Source organism: Diabrotica virgifera, chromosome 2 (assembly GCF_917563875.1).
Source record: "Diabrotica virgifera virgifera chromosome 2, PGI_DIABVI_V3a".
In the NCBI taxonomy this organism is placed as follows: domain Eukaryota; kingdom Metazoa; phylum Arthropoda; class Insecta; order Coleoptera; family Chrysomelidae; genus Diabrotica; species Diabrotica virgifera.
In genome coordinates this window covers 176565584-176590608 of record NC_065444.1, presented here as the reverse complement: position 1 = coordinate 176590608, position 25025 = coordinate 176565584, and the positions used below count along the sequence as shown (strand labels likewise).

General features: G+C 31.8%; 1 protein-coding gene across 1 annotated transcript in view; it reads left to right on the top strand.

Moving 5' to 3' along the window:
- Positions 1-25025, top strand: part of LOC114334767 (calbindin-32) — a 702339-nt gene that overhangs the window by 438273 nt on the left and 239041 nt on the right. The window contains exon 6 of the mRNA XM_050644936.1: positions 6546-6635. Coding sequence (XP_050500893.1) covers positions 6546-6635 — 90 coding nt within the window. The remainder of the gene's footprint in view (positions 1-6545; positions 6636-25025) is intronic.

The window sequence follows — 25025 nt, the reverse complement described above, 5'->3', positions numbered from 1 at the left end:
TTTTTGAAATAAATCGTAGACCAATTCACCTCTTTCGTGACTTCACCGGCAATAATTCATTAATAGCGGCTTTAGAAGTTCTCCTAATCTCATCTAAAATAATTTCGGCTTCACTTTCACTGCTGATTTCCATTTCTTGGAATTGAAAATCGAAAAACTGAGCGAAAACGCGAAAACACACACGAATCTTGAATGACAAGCGTTGTCATAATAAAATACAAAGTTGATGTTATTGCCAAAGCCCTTACGTAGCTACCCAAAATCGTCCCGAAAGCAAAAAAACCTCCCGAAAGTGAAAAAATTAGTCCCGAAAGGAGCTACTTTCGGTACGAGTTGTGTAAAATGGTAGGTACTTTTGATTTAATAATTATTATTCATACCGAAAGTTTTATTTTCGGGACGGCTGCAGAAAAAGTTATTTTATTAACAGTTTGCCGAACGACGCGAAGCGGAGTTCGGCAAGCAATCGAGTGCGGAAAAGGGACTTTCGGCAAGAGTTAGGAACAATATTTTATAGCGTTTAAAAAATTACCAAATCTTAATCAATTAACTGAGTTAATATGATTATTTCATTCATAGGAGATTTTGACCAATAGAAATCTACAGAAATCTGAATTAAATTGATAATTTTTGATAATTGCCCGTCGTTAAGTATATTACGTCAGATGCCCTTCGTTGTTACGAAAAAATACATTCAGTGACATTAATGACAATTAATGTTTTAAAAATTATAAAAGTGATGACTTTCAATCGTCAAATATTTATAAAAACTTTGTGTTTAATTGTAATAATTTGTACTTACATAAATAAATTATAATAAAATTTTGGTTTTGAACAGTTTTACTCATGAAATAATAGCAACAAATTGCACTCGAACTCTAAAATTAATATAGAATATTTGCCCTTGTGACACTTTGACATAATTTCACTCGCCGTCGGCTTGTTAAATTGAAACTGTCAAAGTGTCACTCGGGAAAAATTCAATAATTTTAGAGCTCTTGTACAATTACTACTGAAAATACATACACAAATAACTTCTTTGATAAGGTTGTCAAAACCAAACTTTCAATATAATTGGTTAACATGACGACGATCTTGGTTTCCATGACGACGATTCAAAACCATTGTTATTCTACTGATTTGACTTTCTAATATTACGTCAAAATAATTTTATTTCATCAAATTGTCGCGTTAATTACATTAAAATATGAACACAGTAAGATACATTTGAAATAAATTAGTAAATTATATCTAAATATCAGGCAATCACTACTACTTGTTTTTATTTTTTATTTTGTATTTAACCTGCTTTTTGCTAAACCTCTCTTAAAAAAAAAACTTCTACAGTAATATAAAAAAATTTTCTATCACCCATTTCAGTCTGTTCACTCCAGTACCATCTGTAGATTTCAAATTGTTAGTTAACTAATTCAAATAATAATCAGCTGAATTTATCAATTTTCTCTTTCTCTGTTACCCATTACAACCATAATCGTAGGCAACCAACATTAACCTTTTTTCAATTTTTTACAATATTACTAGTTTTCCTGTATTTTTCTTCCATTAGTTGTTTACATTGAAGTTTTTTCAGTTCTCTTTTTATTTCAAAACTAAATTAAACTTTCTTCTTCTTTTTTTAAACTGTCATCAATGATGTCATTAATTTTACTATGAATAACATTTTTATTAACATAACAATAACAACAGTTCTTTCTGTAACAGAGAGTTACCTTTTAGACTTTTACAATAAAATCTAATTTTATTATAACTTAAATTCCACTTTAATACAGTTATTAACATCCATTTAGCTTAACTGAAATTTGAATTTAAATTCATAACCAAATATCGACTACCTGTCTTGTCATGTCACTTCAGTCTGATAAATAGATTGTCATCTCCTATATTCTTGTTGGTCTGTGTCCATCTAACTGGCAAGTACCACACGTTATTATCGAGCAGTGAATCATGTTGCCCTTTGAGCACTCCTAAAATTTTATCGCTTAACATCGACTTAGAGTCGCCACTAACATCATCTTTTTAAAATGTAAATCATATTTCTCGATGTCACCTATTCTACAAGGTTGCTAGTTTCATGTACTAAGCAGAACGTAAGTATATTCCACATTTTTTTAACTAGTCATAATTTTAACCTTTTGTATTCATTCTAACGTAGAAATACTTCGTTCTAGGCACTGAAGATGATGTGATCTAGATTGAAAACGTTTTGCGAATCCTTTTGGATGACTTTTTAATAGTTTTTCAATAAACTGTTTATACCATCTAAATATTAGTTTATTGCATGTATTATAATTATTTTAAGGCCATATTAAAATATCTGAATTCAGTGCGGAAAAGTAATGCGAAGAAGTAAAACTTTCCAAACTAAAACCCGTGCGGAAAAGTAGACTTTTTTGCACGCCCGTAGAAAAAAATTTTTACAGTAATAAAAGCGACGTTGGGTGAACATGTTAACCAACAACTAAAAATTTTATTTAAGTATTTAATTAAGACATTAGGTATACCGTCTCTTGTAACTTATTAATGTTTTTAGGCCAGTAAATGAACGAGAAATGCGGCGATACCGTGTAATTTTCAGGGGCAACTCCGAATTGCATGAAAATTTGGATTTAGGTTCTACTTACCCTCCACTTCAAAGTTGAAATTGTGCCGTTGGTTGCTTTTACTTGGGGGGTGACAGTCACCCCTTCTCGGGGGTGAAAAAACATACGTTCAAGATAAGTCCGGAAATGGATAAATTGACTGATTCTAAGCAACTTTTGTTCTATAGAGTTTTTTACGTAAGTCAATATTTTCGAGTTATTTGCCATTGAAAATGTAGATTTTTCGACAAAAAAAACTACGTTTTCACACGGTTTTTCGCAAATAACTCAAAAAGTAAATAAATTAAAGAAAAAAAATGTTCTTAGCAAAAGTGTAGCTTATAAAAAGCAAAAAAATGGTGTATCAGTAATGTCTATCAATTAAGTAAAAACAAAGTTGTAACTCATGAAAAATACGTTCTTATTCGTCTAATTCCAAATAGAATACTTCAAGGTGAAATCACCGAAAAATTAAGCACTTTTCGGGAAAAATCCATTTAAACTTTTTTAACCTTTGTCGAGCGGCATAATTTTACACCGGTAACAGACGACATAGGTACAATTGCACCTATTACATATTTTCTTAAAAATTCCTTAATCTAAAGGGAAGTATGTGTTAGTTCTAAGATAATATGATTTTTTGCTAGCATAACTGGTAAAAAATTGTTTAATATTGCAATAAATAAATAATAATATTAGGTAATCTGTTCTTGTATGGATTTACTAACAAAGATTGGAAGCAGCTTTTAAGTGATCCCTGTTCTCTATCGTAAATTATTGAAATAACTGCAACAATAAACTTTTGGAAATAGTGGTCGTAAACAAATTCAAGGAAGTGTAGCATCGTATTGTATTTCAACTGGAGAACATAAAGAGGTATAAATAGAATGAACGAAGAAAACTTGTGTGAGATGCGGAATATATGGAGTCTCTGCGTTTCATACGTGTATCTATGTCTCGTGATCATCTCAAGACTATGCTAATATTTATAAGATTTGACAACGAAAATACCCGCCAATAACGTAAAAAAGCCGATAAGGCTGCACTCATACGACATATCTGGACAATACTGAATAAAAAAGGTGCAACAAGACTACAAACCATCCCAATGCATAACCATAGATGAATACTTGTTTCCGTTTAGAGGCCATACCTGCAAAATGTAAACAATATATATCCTTCAAACACACTAAACATGGTATTTAGGGTTTGTAATGCATCAAACATCTTATCCCATACAAATTCATCTTTATATTTGAAAAACAGGATATGGATCCCGACAAATCTACTTCAGTAACTGAATGTTACCATGTTCCTCGAAACGAACGGAAAAAACAGCCTAAAACGAGAAAAAGTTGTGTAGTATGTTTTCTACCTGTGTGTGACGAACATTCTTTGTTTAAAACGACATGTATGTTCTAACATTCATGTGCACACAAACATTCATTTTTGAATTTTGGTTCAAATGAACTATCATTTAAATACAAAATGTATTGTTTTTTATAACATTAATTTTAAAAAAATACAAGGTACAAATGTACCTACGCCGTCGTTTATGAGGGTAGGAAAAATTTCAGCCCCCTGCTGGGAACTGAATGAAGATTTATTCGATATGTTTGGCTCACATATTCTACTTGATAAATGTAGAGATGTTACAAAAGTTCAAGTCTCTATCTCTTTAACAAAAAAAGTTATCACAATTTAAAAACTAAAAAGATACGATTGTGCCTATGCCGCCAGTATTTATAAAAATGACGAAGTATATATGACGATATATATTATTATATGACGAAGTATTTATAAAAAGCTTTATTTTAATTGTTAACAAAAGTTTTTAGCATTAAAAATAAGCGAGTTACGCTCAAAATAAAGTTGGCCCTCTTTTTTTTTTGTAAAAAATCATAAAAATCTCCCCGTGCTTAGCTCTCCAAATGAAATTAATCGCTACCGCTTTAAAACAATTTATTTACCTATCTATTTTTTATATGATTTGTCAGTCTCACCGGTTTAAACTGTTTATTTTTGAAAGGGTTATAGTTGAAAAAGCTTGAATGGGTCACTAATCACGAGTGTATGCAAATTTTGAACAGCCATATCTTAACCAATTTTTGTCTTACTGAGAAACAAAATGAAACTAGCATATTTATAATAGCAAAACCTATATTTTTTACTGTTTCAGATTTTTCTTATCACTAATACTTTTTAAGTTATTTTGAAAAAAGGAAATTTTTTAAAAATTTTTAGAAGTTTTTTTCAAAAATAAGCACTTCAAACCAATCAAACTTACAGATCGCATAAACAATACACATACAGTTAAAATAAATGGTAAAGCGGTGACAATTAAATTCATTTAGGGTGCTAAATAGAGGGAGGTTTTCACGATTTTTTTTACCAAAAAAAGGGACAAACTTTTCTTTTCAGTGTAACTCGTTTATTTTTGATGCTGGAAACTTTTGTAAAAAACAAATAGTAAGCTTTTTTTTTTGATACTTTAAAAATGTTAATAAGGTTTTCCCGAAAAGTGCTTCATTTTTCGGTGATTTCGCGTTGAATTATTCGATTTGGAATTAGACGAATAAGAACGTATTTTTCATGAGCTACAACTTTGCTTCTACTTAATTTGTAGACTTTACTGGTACACCATTTTTTTCGTTTTTTTTTATAAGCTACACTTCTGTTAAAAACATTTTTTTCGATAAAATATGTACTTTTTGAGTTTTTTGCGAAAATCTGCCTGAAAACGTAGTTTTTTTGTCGAAAAATCAACATTTTAAATCGCGAATAACTCAAAAAGTATTGACTTACGTAAAAAACTTTATAGAACAAAAGGTGCTTTAAATCAGTCAATTTATCAATTTCTGGTCTTATCTTGAACGTATGTTTTTTCACCCCCGAGAAGGGGTGACTGCCACCCCCCAAGTAAAAGCAACCAACGGCACAATTTCAACTTTGAAGTGGAGGGTAAGTAGAACCTAAATCCAAATTTTCATGCAATTCGGAGTTCCCCCTGGAAATTACACCCCAAAACGGTCATTTATTGGGCTATTTGTTCATACATTTTATATTCAGTGATGAGTGCGCTAATAACCGGCAACATAACGGAACAGAAGGAAAATATAATATATTTTGGAATAAAAAGAGATGAACACAGTAGTGGTACGAAATTGCCAATGAAAATCTATAAATTTACATTAGGTATATTGATAGTTTCGCACCTGTCACGGTGGCAGTTGCCAATCGCCTCTGATACGTCTAAAGGTGGAAAACTATCAATATTATCCAAATTTATAGATTTCTATTGATAATTTCCCATCTCTAATAGTTTCCTCTCGTTTTATTACACAACGTATTATATTTTCCGTCCGCTGCGTTATTATGCCTGTTCTTTTTTTTACACTCATCACTGTATATCTCAAGTATACTATGTTGTTTGTTTTTGTAATAAATATATTATAAAGAATAAAGGAGAATTTGCGAAACTCAAAAATTTTGGAGTAGATCGATTAATTAGGCTTTCAATGGTGCTTTACGGTTTCCTATTATTTAGCTTTCGAAAGCCTTACAAATTTCCGTTAACGGCAATAACAGGGCTTTAGTCTATTGTGTTCATGTTATCCGATTTGTAGTTATTGTCTTCCGGCATTTTAATTCTGTTTGACCACATCTCTAACAAAAGACTGCAGCGATTTATGTTTAAATTGGATGTTGAAAAAGAATACAATAAAGAAAACTAAACAGAATAACAAATATTATTATAAGCTGATGGGGAAACAAATTTTGCAACTGCATTTGTATTACTTCATGAAACACGATAAAATTAATAAGTGATCTCAAAAATGAGGTAAAAATTGGAACTTCGTTTAATTTGTAATTAATTTCTTCAATTTAATTTTATGTTTCCTTAGAACTTTCAAAAAGGATTTATGCACTGTAATTATTTTACAGGTAGTATCTGATGAAATGTTGGTAGAACTTAAATCCTGCTTCATGGAGGCGTACGATGACAATCAGGATGGTAAAATAGATATTCGAGAGGTAAGTTTACAATATTTTTGATTTCAGAGGACGTTTTTATGTAAAAGATTACTGTCACAGATAATTAACTCTTTGAAATATAGCATGTATGATAAAAGACTATGTGTTACTGAGAAATACGCTATAGATATATTAGAAAATATCTTAAAATTCTTTTTAGTGGTTGTTCAGTCCTTACATATTAACTCTTAAGTACTAACACCTTAAATCAATGACGTAAACACTAACTAACCGCTTGACAGACGGGTTTAACATTTCAGGGTTAATTTTTTTATTGTTAAATATTTTAATGCAAAAATATATTGCGATGACTTACTGAAAGTATTAGTTATCTAAGAAATACAGTAAGTAATCTAGTTTTTCTGTATTTATTAAAATAAAAAACATTATAACAGAAATGGAAGGATTGTTTGTGTGCCTTTTTAATCCTGAAAAAAAGTGTGATAAAAATTAAACAAATTAAAGAATCTTGATAAAAATTTATAATCGAGTTAAACAAAGAGCAGGAAACATAAAAATAAAAATAATGTTTTTAAAAAACGTTAAAACAAAAAAATCTGACAGGCAGTAAAATTGGTATAGTGTGGCAATGGTAGTCAGAGGCAACATTTTCATCACAAATTGATTCCACTTCGATTATGTCGTCTTCTACCTCATCGAGCCATTTCAAAATAGTTTCGTCGGAGTCTTTATCCCCTTATTTGATCTTTTTTGATGAACTGGGCACATTATGATTAATGACGAACTGGGCACAAACACCAACATTAACATAACATTCGTCTATTAGACGGAAATCACACTTTGAGTCTAAATATCTTTCGCATAACAACCTGCCGCAAACTGCCGAATTCAATACTACTAAATAACAACCTAACTTAAAAAGTCATAAACGGGTGGCATCTAAACATTCCGCTTATGTATTTGGAACCTAGGAGTTTTCTATTGTTTCGTTGCAGCACGCGGTCATATTTTAACCAATAGGCGGCGAGGTCCCAAACGCATATACGGAATGTTATTCGGTTCCAAATTCATATACGGAATGTTAAATATTCGTACACCGAAAAAGATAAGCTTTTATTAGAGTCTGTTAAAAGGAGATTAATTTTAAAGTACTTGTTACTGTATTATTAAATAAAAATAAAACAATTATAGTATTTGGAATGTTATTTGGTGCGAAATTCATATACGGCATGTTAAATATTCGTATAACAAAAAGACGATTTTTATTAAAGCCAGTTAAAATGAGACTGGTTTTTAATATTATATTATACATTTTATATACATTTTTTTATAAATTTTATTTTACATTTTATTATACATTTTTAATAGTATATTTAATAATGGTCATTATGAAGCGAGTATAAGGGATACGAAACGAGCCGCCTAACGGCGAGTTTCGTATAGAGTATGAGCTTCATAATGATAATTAAATGCAAGTTTTATACACGATTTTTTCTATGATCGTTCACAAAAAAAATATATTTAACTTTATTAATTTTGTAACGCAAACAAATTAAGTAGTTTGTCAGTGTGACAGTTTGTTTACATATTGAGAACTGTCAAAGCGTATATATTTGACTCGCCATTGGTTACTGCGCGTGTGCCACCTTTATCGCGAATGTCATATCGCGATTCTATTGGTTAAAAACCTGTATCATATTGAAAATCTCTATCGTAATGAAGTTCATTATGATACTGGTAGTGACATCATAATTGATATATTATAGTATGAGAATAGAAAAATTATTGTTAATGTATTATTGAAGATCCATAAGGAAAAAGGTTTTCCTGTAGTTGGCTGTATTCCATATAATACAAAAAAACGAATAAAGTCCTTTATAAAAGGTCTATATTTAAAATCCCTAAAAAGGGCTACATCACAGAACTAGTTTTCGATTGGTTGACCAATCATCATCAGTGCTTTCCTAAAATGAATATAACCTTATAAAATGATGTAAAGGTTTTAAAATTTTGACTACGGTTAAAAAAGTTGTACGTTATACTCACGTGATCTTACATGCTAACCACCAAAATATTTGTAATTATGTGATATATGTAAATAAAATTTGTAATATTATATTTTGGTAGTTACCATGGTAAGGACACGTGAGTAGGTATAACCTACGACTTTTTTTAAACGTAGTCAAAATTTTAAAACCTTTGCATCATTTTATCAGGTTATATTCATTTTAGGAAAGCACTGATGATGATTGGTCAATCAATATAAAACTAGTTCTGTGATGTAGCCCTTTTTAGGGATTTTAAATATAGACGTTTTATACAGGACTTTATTCGTTTTTTTTTGTATTATATGTAATACAGCCAACTACAGGAAAACCTTTTTCCTTGTGGATCTTTGATAATACATTAACAATAATTTTTCTATTCTCATACTATAATATACGAAGGGTTAAGGGAAAAAACAAGGAATGTCACGTTATCTTTGTTTTGAGAAAATAGGAAATTTAATGTTTGTGACTACATATCTTTAAACTATTGCATTTAATAAATAGTATTTACGCTTATTTAGTAAACTTAAAGTACATTGTATTTAATACGCAAACACATTTCTACCAAATTTTTAAAGAACAGGGATAAAAAAAATTAAAAAGTAGCTAACTACAAATAAGATCTGAAAAAAACAAGGACTGTCCAAACATCACGTTATATTTTACGTTACAAACATTAGTTGCACCAGCTGATAGAAAGGCTGAAAACAAAATTATGACAATAATAATGGCAATAAAATTATAACAAAAGAAAATACATTATTTTTTTTTGATAGTTTAATGCAATGGTCGCCTGATTTTTTTGACTTTTTGAGAGCAATTTTTTAAAATTATAGAATGTCTGTGTCTTACGTTTGTGTAACTCATTTTGAGTTATTAATTTGCGAATTTCTGCAACAACCTTATCATAATTTAATGATTTTAATTTCGCCTGGAATTCATCACATGCTGAACATGTGTCTGATCTTGGGTAACCAAAGGGCAAACGAAATTTGCTGATAATATATGTAACGTAAGAAACTTTAATGGTCGGATGTTTTTCTTTGAACAAGTTGAACATTTTTGTAATGTTCAAATTCTCTAATAAATACTTTTTCTTAGATTCGTGTAAACTGTAATAGGATATTCTAGTTTTAAAAGACTTTATGTGGTTAGATACTGCTTCACGCGATTCTGGATGCAAGTTTCTATGCTGGGAACCATGCTTACCACGTTTGTCTTGTCCAGAAGTTCCTGTAGATTTCAAATTTTTTTGTAATTGTTCAATTTTGCCCTTAGTTACACCATGTATTGACATGAGTGCTTTAAAACACACATTAATTTCTTGAGAAACTGAAGATACCATCCTGAGAAGGATCCTGAAGATACCATCCACAGACAAAGTCACCAATGAAGAAGTACTACAGCTACGGAGGATGACCACAACCGCAGATTTAGTCAACATCGTGAAGGGCCGTACTTAGGACTTGAGAAATCAAGGCAGATACGAGCTACTCCAATGCAGTTTACAAAGCAAAATTGAATGAAACAGGTCCCAGAATGAAGAAGAATAGTTTGCCTTGCTACCATGAGAGTATGGTGTAGAAAGATCTCAACACACCTATTCCGTATAGCAACCAACAAAGTCATCATAGCCAGAATTATCACCAAAGTTCTGATGGACTGGCACCCTAAGAAGAAGAAGAGCTTTCTAACAAACATAAACAAAGGAAACTAAACGATTAAACTCGCAATAAAACCTAGTTAATTTTTGTTTTTGTTCAAGTGGACTCTCCTTGTTTTTATCTTTCACGCGTGGACAGTTCCAGTTTTTTGTCCTTCGCAGTACTATTTTAAACAGGCATATTTATCGGACGGTCCAAGTTATTATCTACCACTCTACTGTAAATAGTAAATACATAAAATATCTGTTAGAAAGTATCAATATCTCAATTTCTCATAAAATGTGACATTCCCTGTTTTTTTCCTTCACCTTTCATATCAATTATGATGTCACTACCTGTATCATAATGACCTTCATTATGATATATATTTTCATTAGGATACAGAATTTTAACCAATAGAATCGCGATATGACATTCGCGATAAAGGTGGCACACGCGCAGTAACCAATGGCGAATCAAATACATACTCTTTGACAGTTTTCAATATGTAAACAAACTGTCAGACTGACAAACTACTTAATTTGTTTGCGTTACAAAATTAATAAATTTGAATATATTTTTTGCGAATGATCATAGAAAAAATCGTGTAAACAACTTGCATTTAATTATCATTATGAAGCTCGTACACTATACGAAACTCGCCGCTAGGCGGGTCCTTTCGTATCCCTTATACTCGCTTCATAGTGACCATCATTAAATGCTCGTTGCATAATATACTATTAAAAACCAGTCTCATTTTAATTGGCTTTAATAAAAATAGTCTTTTTGTTCTACGAATATTTAACATACCGTATATGAATTTCTCACCAAATAACATTCCAAATACTATAATTGTTTTATTTTTATTTAATAATACACTAACAAGTATTTTAAAATTAATCTCCTTTTAACAGAATCTAATAAAAACTTATCTTTTTTGGTGTACAAATATTTAACATTCCGTATATGAATTTGGAACCGAATAACATTCCGTATATGCGTTTGGGACCTTGCCGCCTATTGGTTAAAATATGACCGCGTGCTGCAACGAACCAATAGAAAACTCCTAGGTTCCAAATACATATACGGAATGTTTAGATGCAAACGGGTGACCTTGAAAATTTTCTAGGAAGAGAAATATCCCAAATAATGAATGGGTTGCATGTGTGAGTCCATACTATTGTAGTAAAGAAAAGAGAGACGTTCTCACAAACAATTTATTTTACCAATTTATTTTAAATAAATTGTTTGTGAGAACGTCTCTCTTTTCTTTACTACAAAAGGAAATATCCCACTTTCGACAAGCGATGCCGTCTGAGAGACGGGGTGTTAGTACTTAAGGGTTAATAATTAAAGCTGGAATTTTACCCAAATTAAGCTAGGTAACGACTCAGTTACACGATGTTAGTAACTCGTACGAATCACTAAAACCGAATACTGGCTTTTAGTACTCTCCTTGCGTAGATCGGTGTTTTATATTCTAGTAGAATACTCGCTGATAGCGTTCGTGCCCGTCGAGTAAATAGAAACCAATCCTATTTACTGGAACGAGTAGATTTCGTACAGCTACATGCTTCTAGTAGCTGGTACCAGTTATTATTTTCAACGTTCTATTATGCAAGGCAGTAAAAAGACGTGAGTTGTGGGTGGGAGTGGCATAATCAGAGAAAGTGCGGAAAGCTTAATATAATTTGATCGTTATTTTTTTACAGTGTTGAAACGTTGTGACACAAATATAACAATATGCGAAAACGACAAAGTCTAAATTATGAAACGGAGGAATTAATTTATAACGTATTTAAATTTACAAAAAATGACGCACAAAATGAACAGTTGTTAGATATAATTAAGGAAAACGCAAGAAAGTGCTACACTACAAATTTTGTTGTGACATGTACCCATTTATGATTTATTCTTATGTTATATCTCTGGAATTTATCAATCGATTGAGATTAAGAAAGGGGTACGGTAGGGCTGAATATTGTTCCCTATGTTAGGGTGGAACGAAAGGATGTTCGTTCGTTCGATGAACGTTATCAAGGGCATTAAATAGATGTTTATACCCTAAGGGCGACAAGCTTATAAACTCGAGGGCCTCTGGCCCTAGAGTTTAATGTCGCCCGAGGGTATAAACATCTAATAATGCACGTGGTACATAGAAAAATGTATGTCATACCGGTTTATTGTATCAATTAAAGTTTTAATTTTATTTTATATTAGCTAGAAGTAATATTGTATCGCAGCAGGTATTCAGTACCGTTGCTAGGAAAGTGATGTTGGTTAGTAATTTGTTATTAGCCTAAACAAAGTTTTTCTATGTGACATTGCCAAAAAAAGTCAAAAGTCAAAAGAGATAGTTAAAAAAACCAAAAAAAGCGACAGAATCTGTTACCGAAAAGTCCAAAGAAACATACCATTACGTGGTTCATAACTAAGTAATAAATTCACAATATTAAACCGGTATGACACAAAAACATATTCGTCATTTAGCGATATCCAGAAATTGTGACTAGATTATTTGTGTAGAATTAAAAAATACTGAGCTAAAAACGAGAAAATTGAAGAGCATAATTCAATGAAACGTTAATTCAACTCAAAGTTAAAACGCCTGAGCCACAAACCTTGCTCATTTATTCCTCTATATATTCGTATTAAAAAGTTTCACCCGAAAAGTTTAAGCAGTCCATGGTCCTTCTGTGTAAGTGGCCATATTTCTGCTCCAGATGTTAGCACTAGTCTGATAGTATTTTATAGATGGTCACTAATTTTTCTGAGCAGCGTTAAGGAAATCTGTCTTTTCAACCCGTAGTAACACTTACTGGTAGCCACTACTATTTGTTTAATTTTATTGCTAACGTTGTATCTTTAGTAATACGTTATACAGTGCGCTGAAATATGCGCCCCCTCCTATTAACTTATTTATTTTTAGCACATAAGCAAAACGCTTGGTCAGGTCGGTTTTTTTTTTAAATAATCATCGTATATTCACAGAATAATTATAGCATCAATGTTTCGAATTTTACGCGATCTCTCTTCAGGTGACAGACATAGATTTATTTAAATGGGAAAGTACATTATGTTACACCTCTTTTAAAAGCTTTTGAAATACTGAACACAAAAATGTATGATACTTGCGCAAAATTTCGATCCAATGCTTTTTAAATGCAATATTTTTTTTTAATCCTGATAATACTAATAAGTATTTTTGAAAAATTTAAACGCAGAATGAAAGATTACATTATTACCGACCGACGGCCAAAAGTCGCTAAAAACTTCTATAATGTTTATTTTAAGAAGTAGTAGGGGTGAAAACGAAAAGAAAATTTAGTATGATTTTTAATTTCAAATACATTATTCAAAAGAAACTTATTGTTTATTCTAAGGAACTTTCGGTCCTCGGTAATAATGTAATATTTCATTCTGCGTTTAAACTTTTCAAAAATACTCATTAGTTTTCTCAGGATGCGAAAAAAATTAATGCATTTAAAAAGCATTTGACCGAGATTTTGCCCAAGTATTATACATTTTTGTAATCAGTATTTCAAAAGCTTTTAAATCAGGTGTCACATGATGTACTTTCCCATTTAAAAAGATCAAAGTTATGACTGTCACCGGAAGAGGGATTGCGCAAAGTTAGAAACATTGATGTTATAATGTACTATGATTAATTTAAAAATTGACCTGTCTGCGCGTTTTGCTTATGTGCTAAAAATACATGAGTTAATATGGGGGGGGGGGGTAACACACACTTATTCCAGCGCACTGTATATTATGAAACTATCTACACCTTCCCCTTCTAACTGGTCAATTGCTGGTCAATTGGGTATTTATGTTTAGTCCTAGTCTATATGCAGATGCTATTAACTACCGGAATGCATCAGTCAGAGTATCTGTATTGAATTGTAATGAACTTCCATGATTTATTCTCATTTTAAATCTCTGGAAGATAAAATCGATTGAGGTTAAGAAAGGGGTACGGTAGGGCTGTATCTTGTTCCCTATTCTCTTTAATATAATGCTCAAAAGAAGTATTTAAAACAGAGCTAGAAGAAACCACAGAAAGTACACAGATAAATGGAGAAATAGTTAATATCGTAAGGTTTGTTGATGACACTGTGATTCTCGCGAGTAGCATGAGAAGTTGGTTGTCTGATCAGTAAGATACAAAGAACAAGTGCACAATACGGGCTCAAACTAAACATCACATCCCCCAAAAGTTAAAAAAGGTAAAACTTGTTATTACAAAAACTATCTTTGAGGTGATTTTAAAGTGAATTTAAATATTCAAACATAAAGAAAATAAACAAGTCAGGCGATATAGGCTATTGATTATATTCAAAATAAGATAGCTAAAAGGAACTAAAACGTTAACGGGGTTTTATTGTTTCATATGGTTAATGGACATCTATATACGAAAATACCGCTGAGTGCTACCATTTAAAGGGGTGCGTTTTTGAGAAATGGGTGAATTAGTCCCTGGGCAGAGGTTACATTAGGATGAGTTCTATGCACTTTTGGTACAAACATATCTACATAAAAATAATAGTTCCTGGGTAAACTAACTATCTAAATATCACTTTTTAAAGTCAATAATCCTTTTTTTTATAAAAATATATTCCTAAGAAAAAGCACAAAGAAACCCAAAAGAAAGAAATTTTGTTTTTTGTCCCATAACTTTTGTCCACGAGGATATAGGTATAGACATTGCTTTACAGAAAAACAACCCACATATTTCTTCTTAAAAATGTTGTTTCGTAGAGGTAATTAGGATTTATAGTTTTCGAAATATGATTTTCAAAGTTCTCCACTCATAGCAATTTTGGGCAATTTTCATTGTTACTTCGCAAATATTGTTCTGTAACTGTTTTCTACGTAACTTTAGGTATATGAAATGGTATACGTAATAGGAATAGAAATCAATTACCTTTAAAATGGTCTACTGTAAAACGTTGTACGACTTTTGTTAAAGAGATTATGGTTATTCAAAATTTTATACTTTTAACGATCTTTTATAATATAATATAAAAAAAAATAATATTATTATATAATATATTATATATTATATAATATTGTATAACACATATTATATATATATAATATGATATTAAATTATGTATTATATATTACATAATATAATACCTACTATAAAAAAATATTATTTTTTACGATGATTTTTGACATTTCTCATTATAACTTTTTTTCTTCTACATTTAGGTATATAATATATTATATAATAAAAAAAGCTTATTTTGTTTACTTCAAAAGAATGTGTTACAAAAAATTCTAGGATTATTTTTAAATAACATATTATTTTTCAAAATGTAACGATTTTGCAACGATTTTTGATTTCAGGATTATTTTTTAAATTATAACTTCTTTTTGTTGTACATGAATATACTATATATTGCTCAATACAGAGGGCTTACTTTCTGTTCTTTAAAATGGTGTATCATCTATATTTAAATAATGGAAACCGAGTGATTCTTTGATATTTTTTTACCTGTGTTATTTAAAATTATTTGTTTTACAAAAATTACATAAACATTAGTCTTAGAAAACATCACTTCAGTGAAAATTATTTAAACGTTGACATTTAAAAAATTTTCAAAATCAAAGTCCATCTCTTCGTTAGCATTAGCTTTAATATCTTCCTCTGACACCCCACTTATCTTAGAGTTCCCACAATTAGTACCCATACACATGCACCCTTTGCTGAATATTGAACAACTAATTCCTATCTTCCTACAACCACAGTCTTTTGTACATCCTTTGGTACATTTACATGCTATTTTTTCAAGCAAAACTTGTGGTGCAGGAGTTTTGACAGTAAATATTGGAATTAATCCGTATTTTTAAGTTTGCCCGGCCGAGTCAAGTGGATCCAAAGTATTACCTATAAAAAATAAGATTCAATCCTAACACACAAGCACATAAAAAAGTTATAATGAGAAATTTAAAAAATAATCCTAAAATCAAAAATCGTTGCAAGTATGTACTTATCACATTTTGAAAAAGCATATCTTATTCAAAAATAATCCTAGAATTTTTTTATAGTACACCATTTTAAAGTAAACAGAACAAGCTTTCTTTTTTATTATATAATGTATACCTAAATGTAGAAAAAAAAAGTTATAATGGGAAATTTAAAAAATAATCGTAAAACATATAAAAACTCGTTAAAAGTATAAAATCTTGAAAAATATAACCTCTTTAAAAGAAGTCGTACAACATTACACGATAGAACATTTTTAAGGTAATTGATTTCTATTCCTCTTACATGTACCATTGCATATACCTAAAGTTACGTAGAAAAATGTTACAGAACAACATTTTAGAAATAACAAGGAACATTGCCCAAAATTGCTGTGAGTGGCGAACTTTGAAAAATCATATTTCGAAAACTGTAAATCCTAATGACCTTTACCAAACATAATTTTAAAGAGAAAATAAGTAAGTTTTTTTTTCTGTGAAGCAATGTCTATACCTATATCCCCGTGGACAAAAGTTATGGGACAAAAAACAAAATTTCTTTCTTTTGAATTTCTTTGTGCTTTTTCTTTTGAATATATTTTTGTAAAAAAAAGTATCTTTGACTTTAAAAAGTTATATTTAGATAGGAAATTTAACCAGGAACAATTTTTATATAGACGTGTTTGTACCAAAAGTGCATAGAACTCACCCTAATGTAACCTGTGCCCAGGGACTAATTCACCCGTTTCTCAAAAACGCACCCCTTTAAATGGTAGCACACCGCGGTTTTTCCATATATAGAGATTCATTGACTATATGAAATAATAAAACCCCGTTAACGTTGTAGTTCTTTTCTATAGTACATAATCAATAGACTAATATTAGAGTGATTTCGACACTGCAAATGCATAGGCGCCCCAGGATTATTTTCAGGGGGTGCACGTAATCTTCAGGGGATTGGGTCTGAATCTATACATCCTATTAATCAGTATAAAATATACAACTATACAAGTATAGCTATTTACTTTCCATCTAGACAGGGGGGTGCAATTGCTATTTTGACAGGGTATTTGTAATAAAAAAATATTCTAAAAAAGACAGGTTTTTCTTCGTGAGACTTTCTACCTATCAGGTAATCAAAAAAAGTAAGCGTGCATGTGAATGAGAAGCGCTAAAGGTAAGTTGCAGTGCGAGAAAGAGCGTATATCGATAACTGTTTACCTCCTCGTTCGCAGCGATTCGCTTGGGCAAAATCACGTGACCTGACGATACCCATGTTGTTGTGCCTCAAAAAGTTGGAGTAATTATCATATATTTTAGCTCTCTCAGATATCTTGTTATTAATTAAAAGAAGATAATACGAACTACAGAATCAATTTAGCAAATATGCTAGAAAAAGATAAATTTAATATTATAAAAATATAAAGGTGTAAAAGTATAAAAATACTATAAATTAAATTAATTCTGTGTCCGAATCTTCTACTTTTTCTTCAAACTCTTCATCTGAGCTAAAATATTCATTTTCTTCTTATTTTTCGTCGGACTCCCTTCGACACTCGGGTTTCTCTACACGATCTATAAATAATATGTGTTTATTGAATTAATTCAAACATCTTCTCCGTGTGCCTCATCCTTTCAGGACAATGGTGCTCATCACGGTCCGCTTCATTTTGTCTGCAACTAGTTCAGAGAAATAAGGAAAAAAAATATCGTGTTGGTGACACAACCCCCTCCAGGCCGAAACCAAATTTTTCGAGTAACATGGTCAACTATAATAATAACCTATATGTTTCCTGCAGCCCATTTTGATGATATACATAGTTATAAACAAATGAAAATCAAAAAACGGTAAATTTTCGCTTTTTTCGTCTATTACTAAAAAATTGGGCATTTTAAACAAATTTGAGAGTAATAAACCGTATAAAAAACTTCAATATGGCTTTCGCTGGATATGTCTATCCTTATTGGTTGCTTAGAAAATTGTAAAAATAAATCATAAATTTTGAGTTTTTATAAATATTCATAACTTATGTAAAAATTAACTTAGAACCTTCTTATTACACAAAATGCTGAGACTTATGGTGCTTAAATCATACCCTAAATTTCAAAGCAATTGGTCAAATAGTTTAAAAGTTATTTAATTTGTTTATCCAAAATTAATTTTTTTGCAACACTGTAAGTCAGAAAATGATGAAGTTACAGTAATATTTCGGATAGTTTATGAAAGAAGAAAATTTACAGTATTTATTTAATTTAAAAAAAAAATGACAAAAAATAATTATAAATATTGCAAAATAATTGTGCAAAAACATGTGAATTAAAAAAATGGGGGGGGGGGGCTAACTTTGTCCCTAAATCTCCTAGAACAGTTGTTTTTCTTTCTAAATATGTATAAAAATTCAGTCTTTCTAAATATGAAAAAATAATTTTTCTACGGGTAACGGTTAGAAAAGTTATTCTAATTGTTTATAAGTAAGCAAAAAATCGACATGTTCTTGCAAAATAATTTTACACTGTTTAAAATTATTTTCTGTCATTTATTTTTAATTAAGGTAATAGTATAAATGTTCTTCTTTCATAAACTGTCTGAAGTATTATTGTAACATCGTAATTTTCTGACCTATAGTGTTGCAAAAAAAAATGAATTTGGGATAAACAAATTAAATAACTTTCAAACTATTTGACCAATTGCTTTGAAATTTAAAATATAATTTTAGTACAGGAAGTCTCGGCATTCCGTGTAATAAGAAGATTTTAAGTTAATTTTGACCTAAGTTATGAATATTTATAAGAACTCAAAATTTATGATTTATTTTGCAATTTTCTAAGCAACCAATAAGGATGGACATATTCAGCGAATGCCATATTGAAGTTTTTTATACGATTTATGAGTTTCTTACTCTCAAATTTGTTTAAATTGCTTAACTTTTTGGTAATAGACGAAAAAAGCGATAATTTACCGTTTTTCGATCTTCATTTGTTTATAACTATGTATATCATCAAAATCGGCTGCAGGAAACATATAGGTTAATAATATAGATGTCCATACTACTCAAAAAATTTGGTTTCGGTCTGGAGGGGGATGTGTCACGAGAAAAATCTTATTTCTCTGGACTAAACGGTTTTGACAAGTTCTGATTTGTTTTTACACTCCATTACTTTAAAAGTTTCAACCAGGATATGCGTCGATTTCCCTGTTCTCTTTTTTCTTTCACTTTTCCTTGTTTAACTAATCGCATCAACTCATGTTTTTAATTTCTTACTATGTGATCAAAGTAGCTGTTCTTTTCCTTCATAGTGTTGAGTTTTTTCTTCTTTTCCATTTTTCTTAATGTTTCCGTGTTTGTTACATGTTACGTCCATGATATTTTTTACACTTGTCGAAAACACCACATCTCAGAAATGGCTAAGTTTTCTTCGGTTGTGTCCGTGATTATCCAGGATTCTACTCCATATAAACGGACAGTGAATACGTAGCAACTCAATTAATTAATGTTTAATGGACTCAATAAACGCATATAACTATTTACAGATCATATAGAGGAATCCGATTCTCGAGGGGAGCCCGACGAAAAAGAAGAAGAAAATGCGTATTTTAGCTCAGTTGAAGAGTTTGAAGAAAAAGTATAAGATTCGGACATGGAAATAATTTAAAATAAAAATGTATACAATTTTTATTCAGTTGAAATGCGAAGGCAAAACAATCTTACTTTTCAACTAGAATACGGAGCGCAGTCCAGTCCTCTGAATAGCGATTTTCGGCTCTTATTGGAACCTCATCGGAAAGAACGTAGGCACTGTTCTCCATACCCTAATTGACCAGCGTCGAGAGTCTTTCCCACCCATTGCAACCAAAGTGAAGGTAGTAGGTGACTAGCGTCATCTGGCAATTGAAAGATGAAGTTAGTTTTCAATCCTAATAGCAAAATTAATAATATTGAAAATATTAAAAATATTACCAAAGATTTTTATATTGAAAACTTATTGGTAAATTTCCCTGGTGACACCTCCAAGGCTTCTACAATTTGCATGCCAAATGGATGCTGCAGTGAAGACAAAGGGAAGGAATTCTACGCTATGCAATTCACATCCCCCGTCTGCAGCTCGGTAAAGTTCCAACGGAAAATGCACCTGGTTACTGTACGGAGTAATACGACTATAAAATAAAAATGTATACCATTTTTATTCAGTTGCAATGCGAAGGCAAAACAATCTTACTTTTCAATTAGAATACGGAGCGCAGTCCAGTCCTCTGAATCGCGATTTTCGGCTCTTATTAGAGCCTCATCGGAAAGAACGTAGGCACTGTTCTCCATACTCTAATTGACCAGCGTCGAGAGTCTTTCCCACAAATTGCAACCGAAGTGAAGGTATTAGGTGACTAGCGTCATCTGGCAATTGAAAGATGAAATTAGTTTTTAATCCTAATAGCAAAATTAGTAATATTGAAAATATTAAAAATATGACTAAAAGATTTTTAAATTGAAAACTTATTGGTATATTTCCCTGGTGACACCTCCAAAGCTTCTACAATTTGCAAGCCAAATGGATGCTGCAGTGAAGACAAAGGGAAGGAATTCTACGCTATGCAATTCATATCCCCCGTCTGCAGCTCGGTAAAGTTCCAAAGGAAAATGCACCTGGTTACTTTACGGAGTAATACGACTATAAAATAAAAATGTATACCATTTTTATTCAGTTGCAATGCGAAGGCAAAACAGTCTTACTTTTCAATTAGAGTACGGAGCGCAGTCCAGTCCTCTGAATCGCGATTTTCGGCTCTTATTAGAGCCTCATCGGAAAGAACGTAGGCACTGTTCTCCATACCCTAATTGACCAGCGTCGAGAGTCTTTCCCACCCATTGCAACCGAAGTGAAGGTATTAGGTGACTAGCGTCATCTGGCAATTGAAAGATGAATTTAGTTTTAATTCCTAATAGCAAAATTAATAATATTAAAAATATTAAAAATATTACTAAAAGATTTTTAAATTGAAAACTTATTGGTACATTTCCCTGGTGACACCTCCAAGGCTTCTACAATTTGCATGCCAAATGGATGCTGCAGTGAAGACAAAAGGAAGGAATGAATTGCATAGCGTAGAATTCCTTCCCTTTGTCTTCACCGCAGCATCCATTTGGCTTGCAAAGTGTAGAAGCCTTGGAGGTGTCACCAGGGAAATGTACCAATAAGTTTTCAATTTAAAAATTTTTAGTAATATTTTTAATATTTTCAATATTATTAATTTTGCTATTAAGATGGAAAACTAACTTCATCTTTCAATTGCCAGATGACGCTAGTCACCTAATACATTCACTTCGGTTGCAATGGGTGGGAAAGTCTCCCACCGCTGGTCAATTAGGATATGGAGAACAATGCCTACGTTCTTTCCGATGAGGCTCCAATAAGAGCGGAAAATCGCGATTCAGAGGACTGGACTGCGCTCCGTATTCTAATTGAAAAGTAAGATTGTTTTGCCTTCGCATTGCAACTGAATAAATATGGTATACATTTTTATTTTATAGTCGTATTACTCCGTAGAATGGGTAGCGGATAGGAACTCCTTTGGATAGTACTACCAGGGAAAATGAATCAATCCCTGCCCTCCGTAGATTCCAGGGGTTTCCTGACCCGGGAAACTAGTACCTGTTTAGGGTCCCTTGTCCAGGGTTACGGATGAAGTCCACAACGGCAGCCATGGCGGAGAAGAACACCTTCGGTACGGTATGGATGGCGGACGTGGCAACCCCTTGATTTTAGGGTTTGTATGGAATCAAAACAGCGCAGCGTCTGACTCAGAATGAGCGGCTGACAACAGCGTCTGACCCAGAATGGGCGGCTGAATTAAAACTCGCCAACCCGCCTGACAAGCGTGGCGTTTTAATGTCAAAAAACCCTCTTCAAAGAAAAACATGTCGAATCACAAAACAAACGGAATATTACCCCAGGTGGGTAGAGATAACAACTCACAGTCCCACACCGACAAACCGGTCCGCCTCAAGGATTCTGGGGGAGGCAAACATTCGACTAATCTAAACGTAGGTACATATAACATCAGATCCATGAATGAAGACACTTAACTCCACGAATTAGAAGAAGAACTAACTCATATACAATGGGATGTCATCGGTCTGTCAGAGATAAGAAGAAAAGGAGAACAAAAAATACTATTAAACTCGGGAAACATGCTGTACTACAAAGGTAATGAAGATAACACCAACAACGGAGTTGGTTTTATAATAAACAAGAGAATCGTTAGATACATACAATCTACCAAGGGTATATCAGACAGAGTAGCCTACATTATGCTTAAATTAAAGAGAAGGTCGTTGAAAATTATACAGGTATACGCACCAACAAGCACATATAAAGATGAAGATATTGAAAACTTCTACGAAGAAATAACACTCGCTGTGGAAGAAAAGAAAACTAAATTGAAACTAATAATTGGAGACTTCAATGCCAAATTAGGGGTAAGAATAGACGAAGACGAACACAGAATAGGACAATATGGATACGGCGAAAGAAATAATAGAGGACATACATTAATGAACTACTTGGAGGAAAGACAACTTTTTGCTATGAACTCGTTTTTTAACAAAAACCGCAAAGAAAATGGACATAGATAAGTCCCAACGGCAATACTAAAAACAAAATAGATTACATCCTTACAACAGAAAAAGCCATCATCAAAGATGTTACAGTGCTGAATCGTTTCTCAACCGGTAGTGATCATAGACTTGTCAGAGCCAAACTCAGCATTAATAGCCAATTCGAAACAAAAAAGAAAATGGAAAATAGATCGAAACTAGATATGGGAAAACTTAAGAAAGCAAAAGAGGAATATAAACAAAAAATAAGGGAAAGTAAAGTATACCGGCCACTAGAGATTTGGAAAACAAAAATATCGATGAAATAAATCAGCTATTAACCGATACATTAGCAAAAGCGGGAAAAGAGGTAGCACAAACAAGAATAAAAAAGGAAAACTATATATCCCAGGAAACAAAAAGCCTCATGAGCAAAAGAAAAACATTAATAGAACAAAATAAGAGAAACACAGTAGATTACAAAGAGGTAAACAAAGCTATCAGAAGGAACATCAAGGAAAGTCAAAGGAGAGTACAGGAAGAAAAAATAGAAAAAACCATTGAATAAATAAAAATATGAAGTGCTTAAAACCACAGCTTGGAAGCATACAGATTAATATTATAAAGAACAAAGAAGGCCTAGAGACCAATGATATAGAAGAAATTATACAAATAACACAAGAATATTATAAAAACCTCTACAATACAAAACAGAAACCAACACAAGAAATCCTTAAGCAATTACAAATAAAAATAAAAAATGGCAATTCCGACTTACAACCAGAAATCAGTAAGAATGAGATAAAAAGAGCACTCAAGGAGATGAAGAATAATAAATCGCCAGGAAAAGACGGGATAACTGTAGAAATGCTAAAAAATGGTGGGAAAACAACTAGAGAAGTTTTGTACACACTTATGAATAAAATATTAATGACAAAACAAATACCCAACACTTGGAACGAAGCAGTAACATTGTTACTATTTAAGAAAGGAGATAAAAAGGATCTAAAGAATTACAGACCCATAACTTTACTAAATGTGATGTACAAACTATTAACCCTCGGAGTACGAAGACTGGGTCAAGCGTGACCCGAAATTCACTTATTTCTTAATATTTTATGAAATAATTTTTTTTTAAATCCGATCGATCGTAAGTTCTCCTTATTTGTTTCAATTTATTTTTTCGTATATAATTCGTGAACATGCAAATTACAGTTTTTCCTCTACGCAACATCTATGAGGCTGGGTCAGTCCTGACCCGGTCTTCGGATTTCGAAGAATATTTTCAATATGTTTGTAGGTACACGTAAATTGCAGCCGTCTCTGTTTACGGGTATACGTATTCAAATATATGGCTGGAGCGAATTTACCTATGACCGTTTTCTGTAAGGTATTAAAATCTGGCCGCCGGAGCGAACTACTGTATGTCCATGGAGAACCATCTTAAAAAATGTAAATACAATAATTTAGGATTATAATTGTTATGTTTGTTTGTTTTTTGTTGAATTAAAGATACTGTTTAATAACACTGACTATTTAAAACATCCTTATAAATAAAATGAGAATGGGTCACGCTTGACCCATCTTCGTAATCTAAGTAAGTCACATAATCTCCGTACTCCGAAGGTTAACCAAGATATTAACAAACAGATTAACAACTAAATTAGATGGATACCAGGCAAGAGAACAAGCCGGATTTAGAAAAAGTTTCAGTAAAAGTGACCACCTTTTAACGATGAAAATATTAATCGAAAAAGCTAACGAATATCATATCCCGCTATACATGGCATTCGTTGACTTCGAAAAAGCATTTGATAGTGTGGAACACTGGGCAGTAAAGAATTCCCTACAAAACAGCAGAATAGACTACAGATATACCGACTTAATTACAAATATATATGATAAGGCAACAACAACTATCAAGCTAATGAAACAAACGGAGCCTATTAAAATAAACCGAGGAGTAAGACAAGGAGATACCATCTCGCCCAAGCTATTCAACCAAGCGCTAGAAGATGTGTTCAAACAACTGCACTGGGATGGTTTGGGTATAAACATAAACGGGCAATATCTGAATCACTTACGATATGCTGATGATATTGTATTAATAGCAGAAAGAAGTGAAGAATTACAAAGAATGATGGAAGAACTAGAACTAGAACTAGAACTAGAACTAGA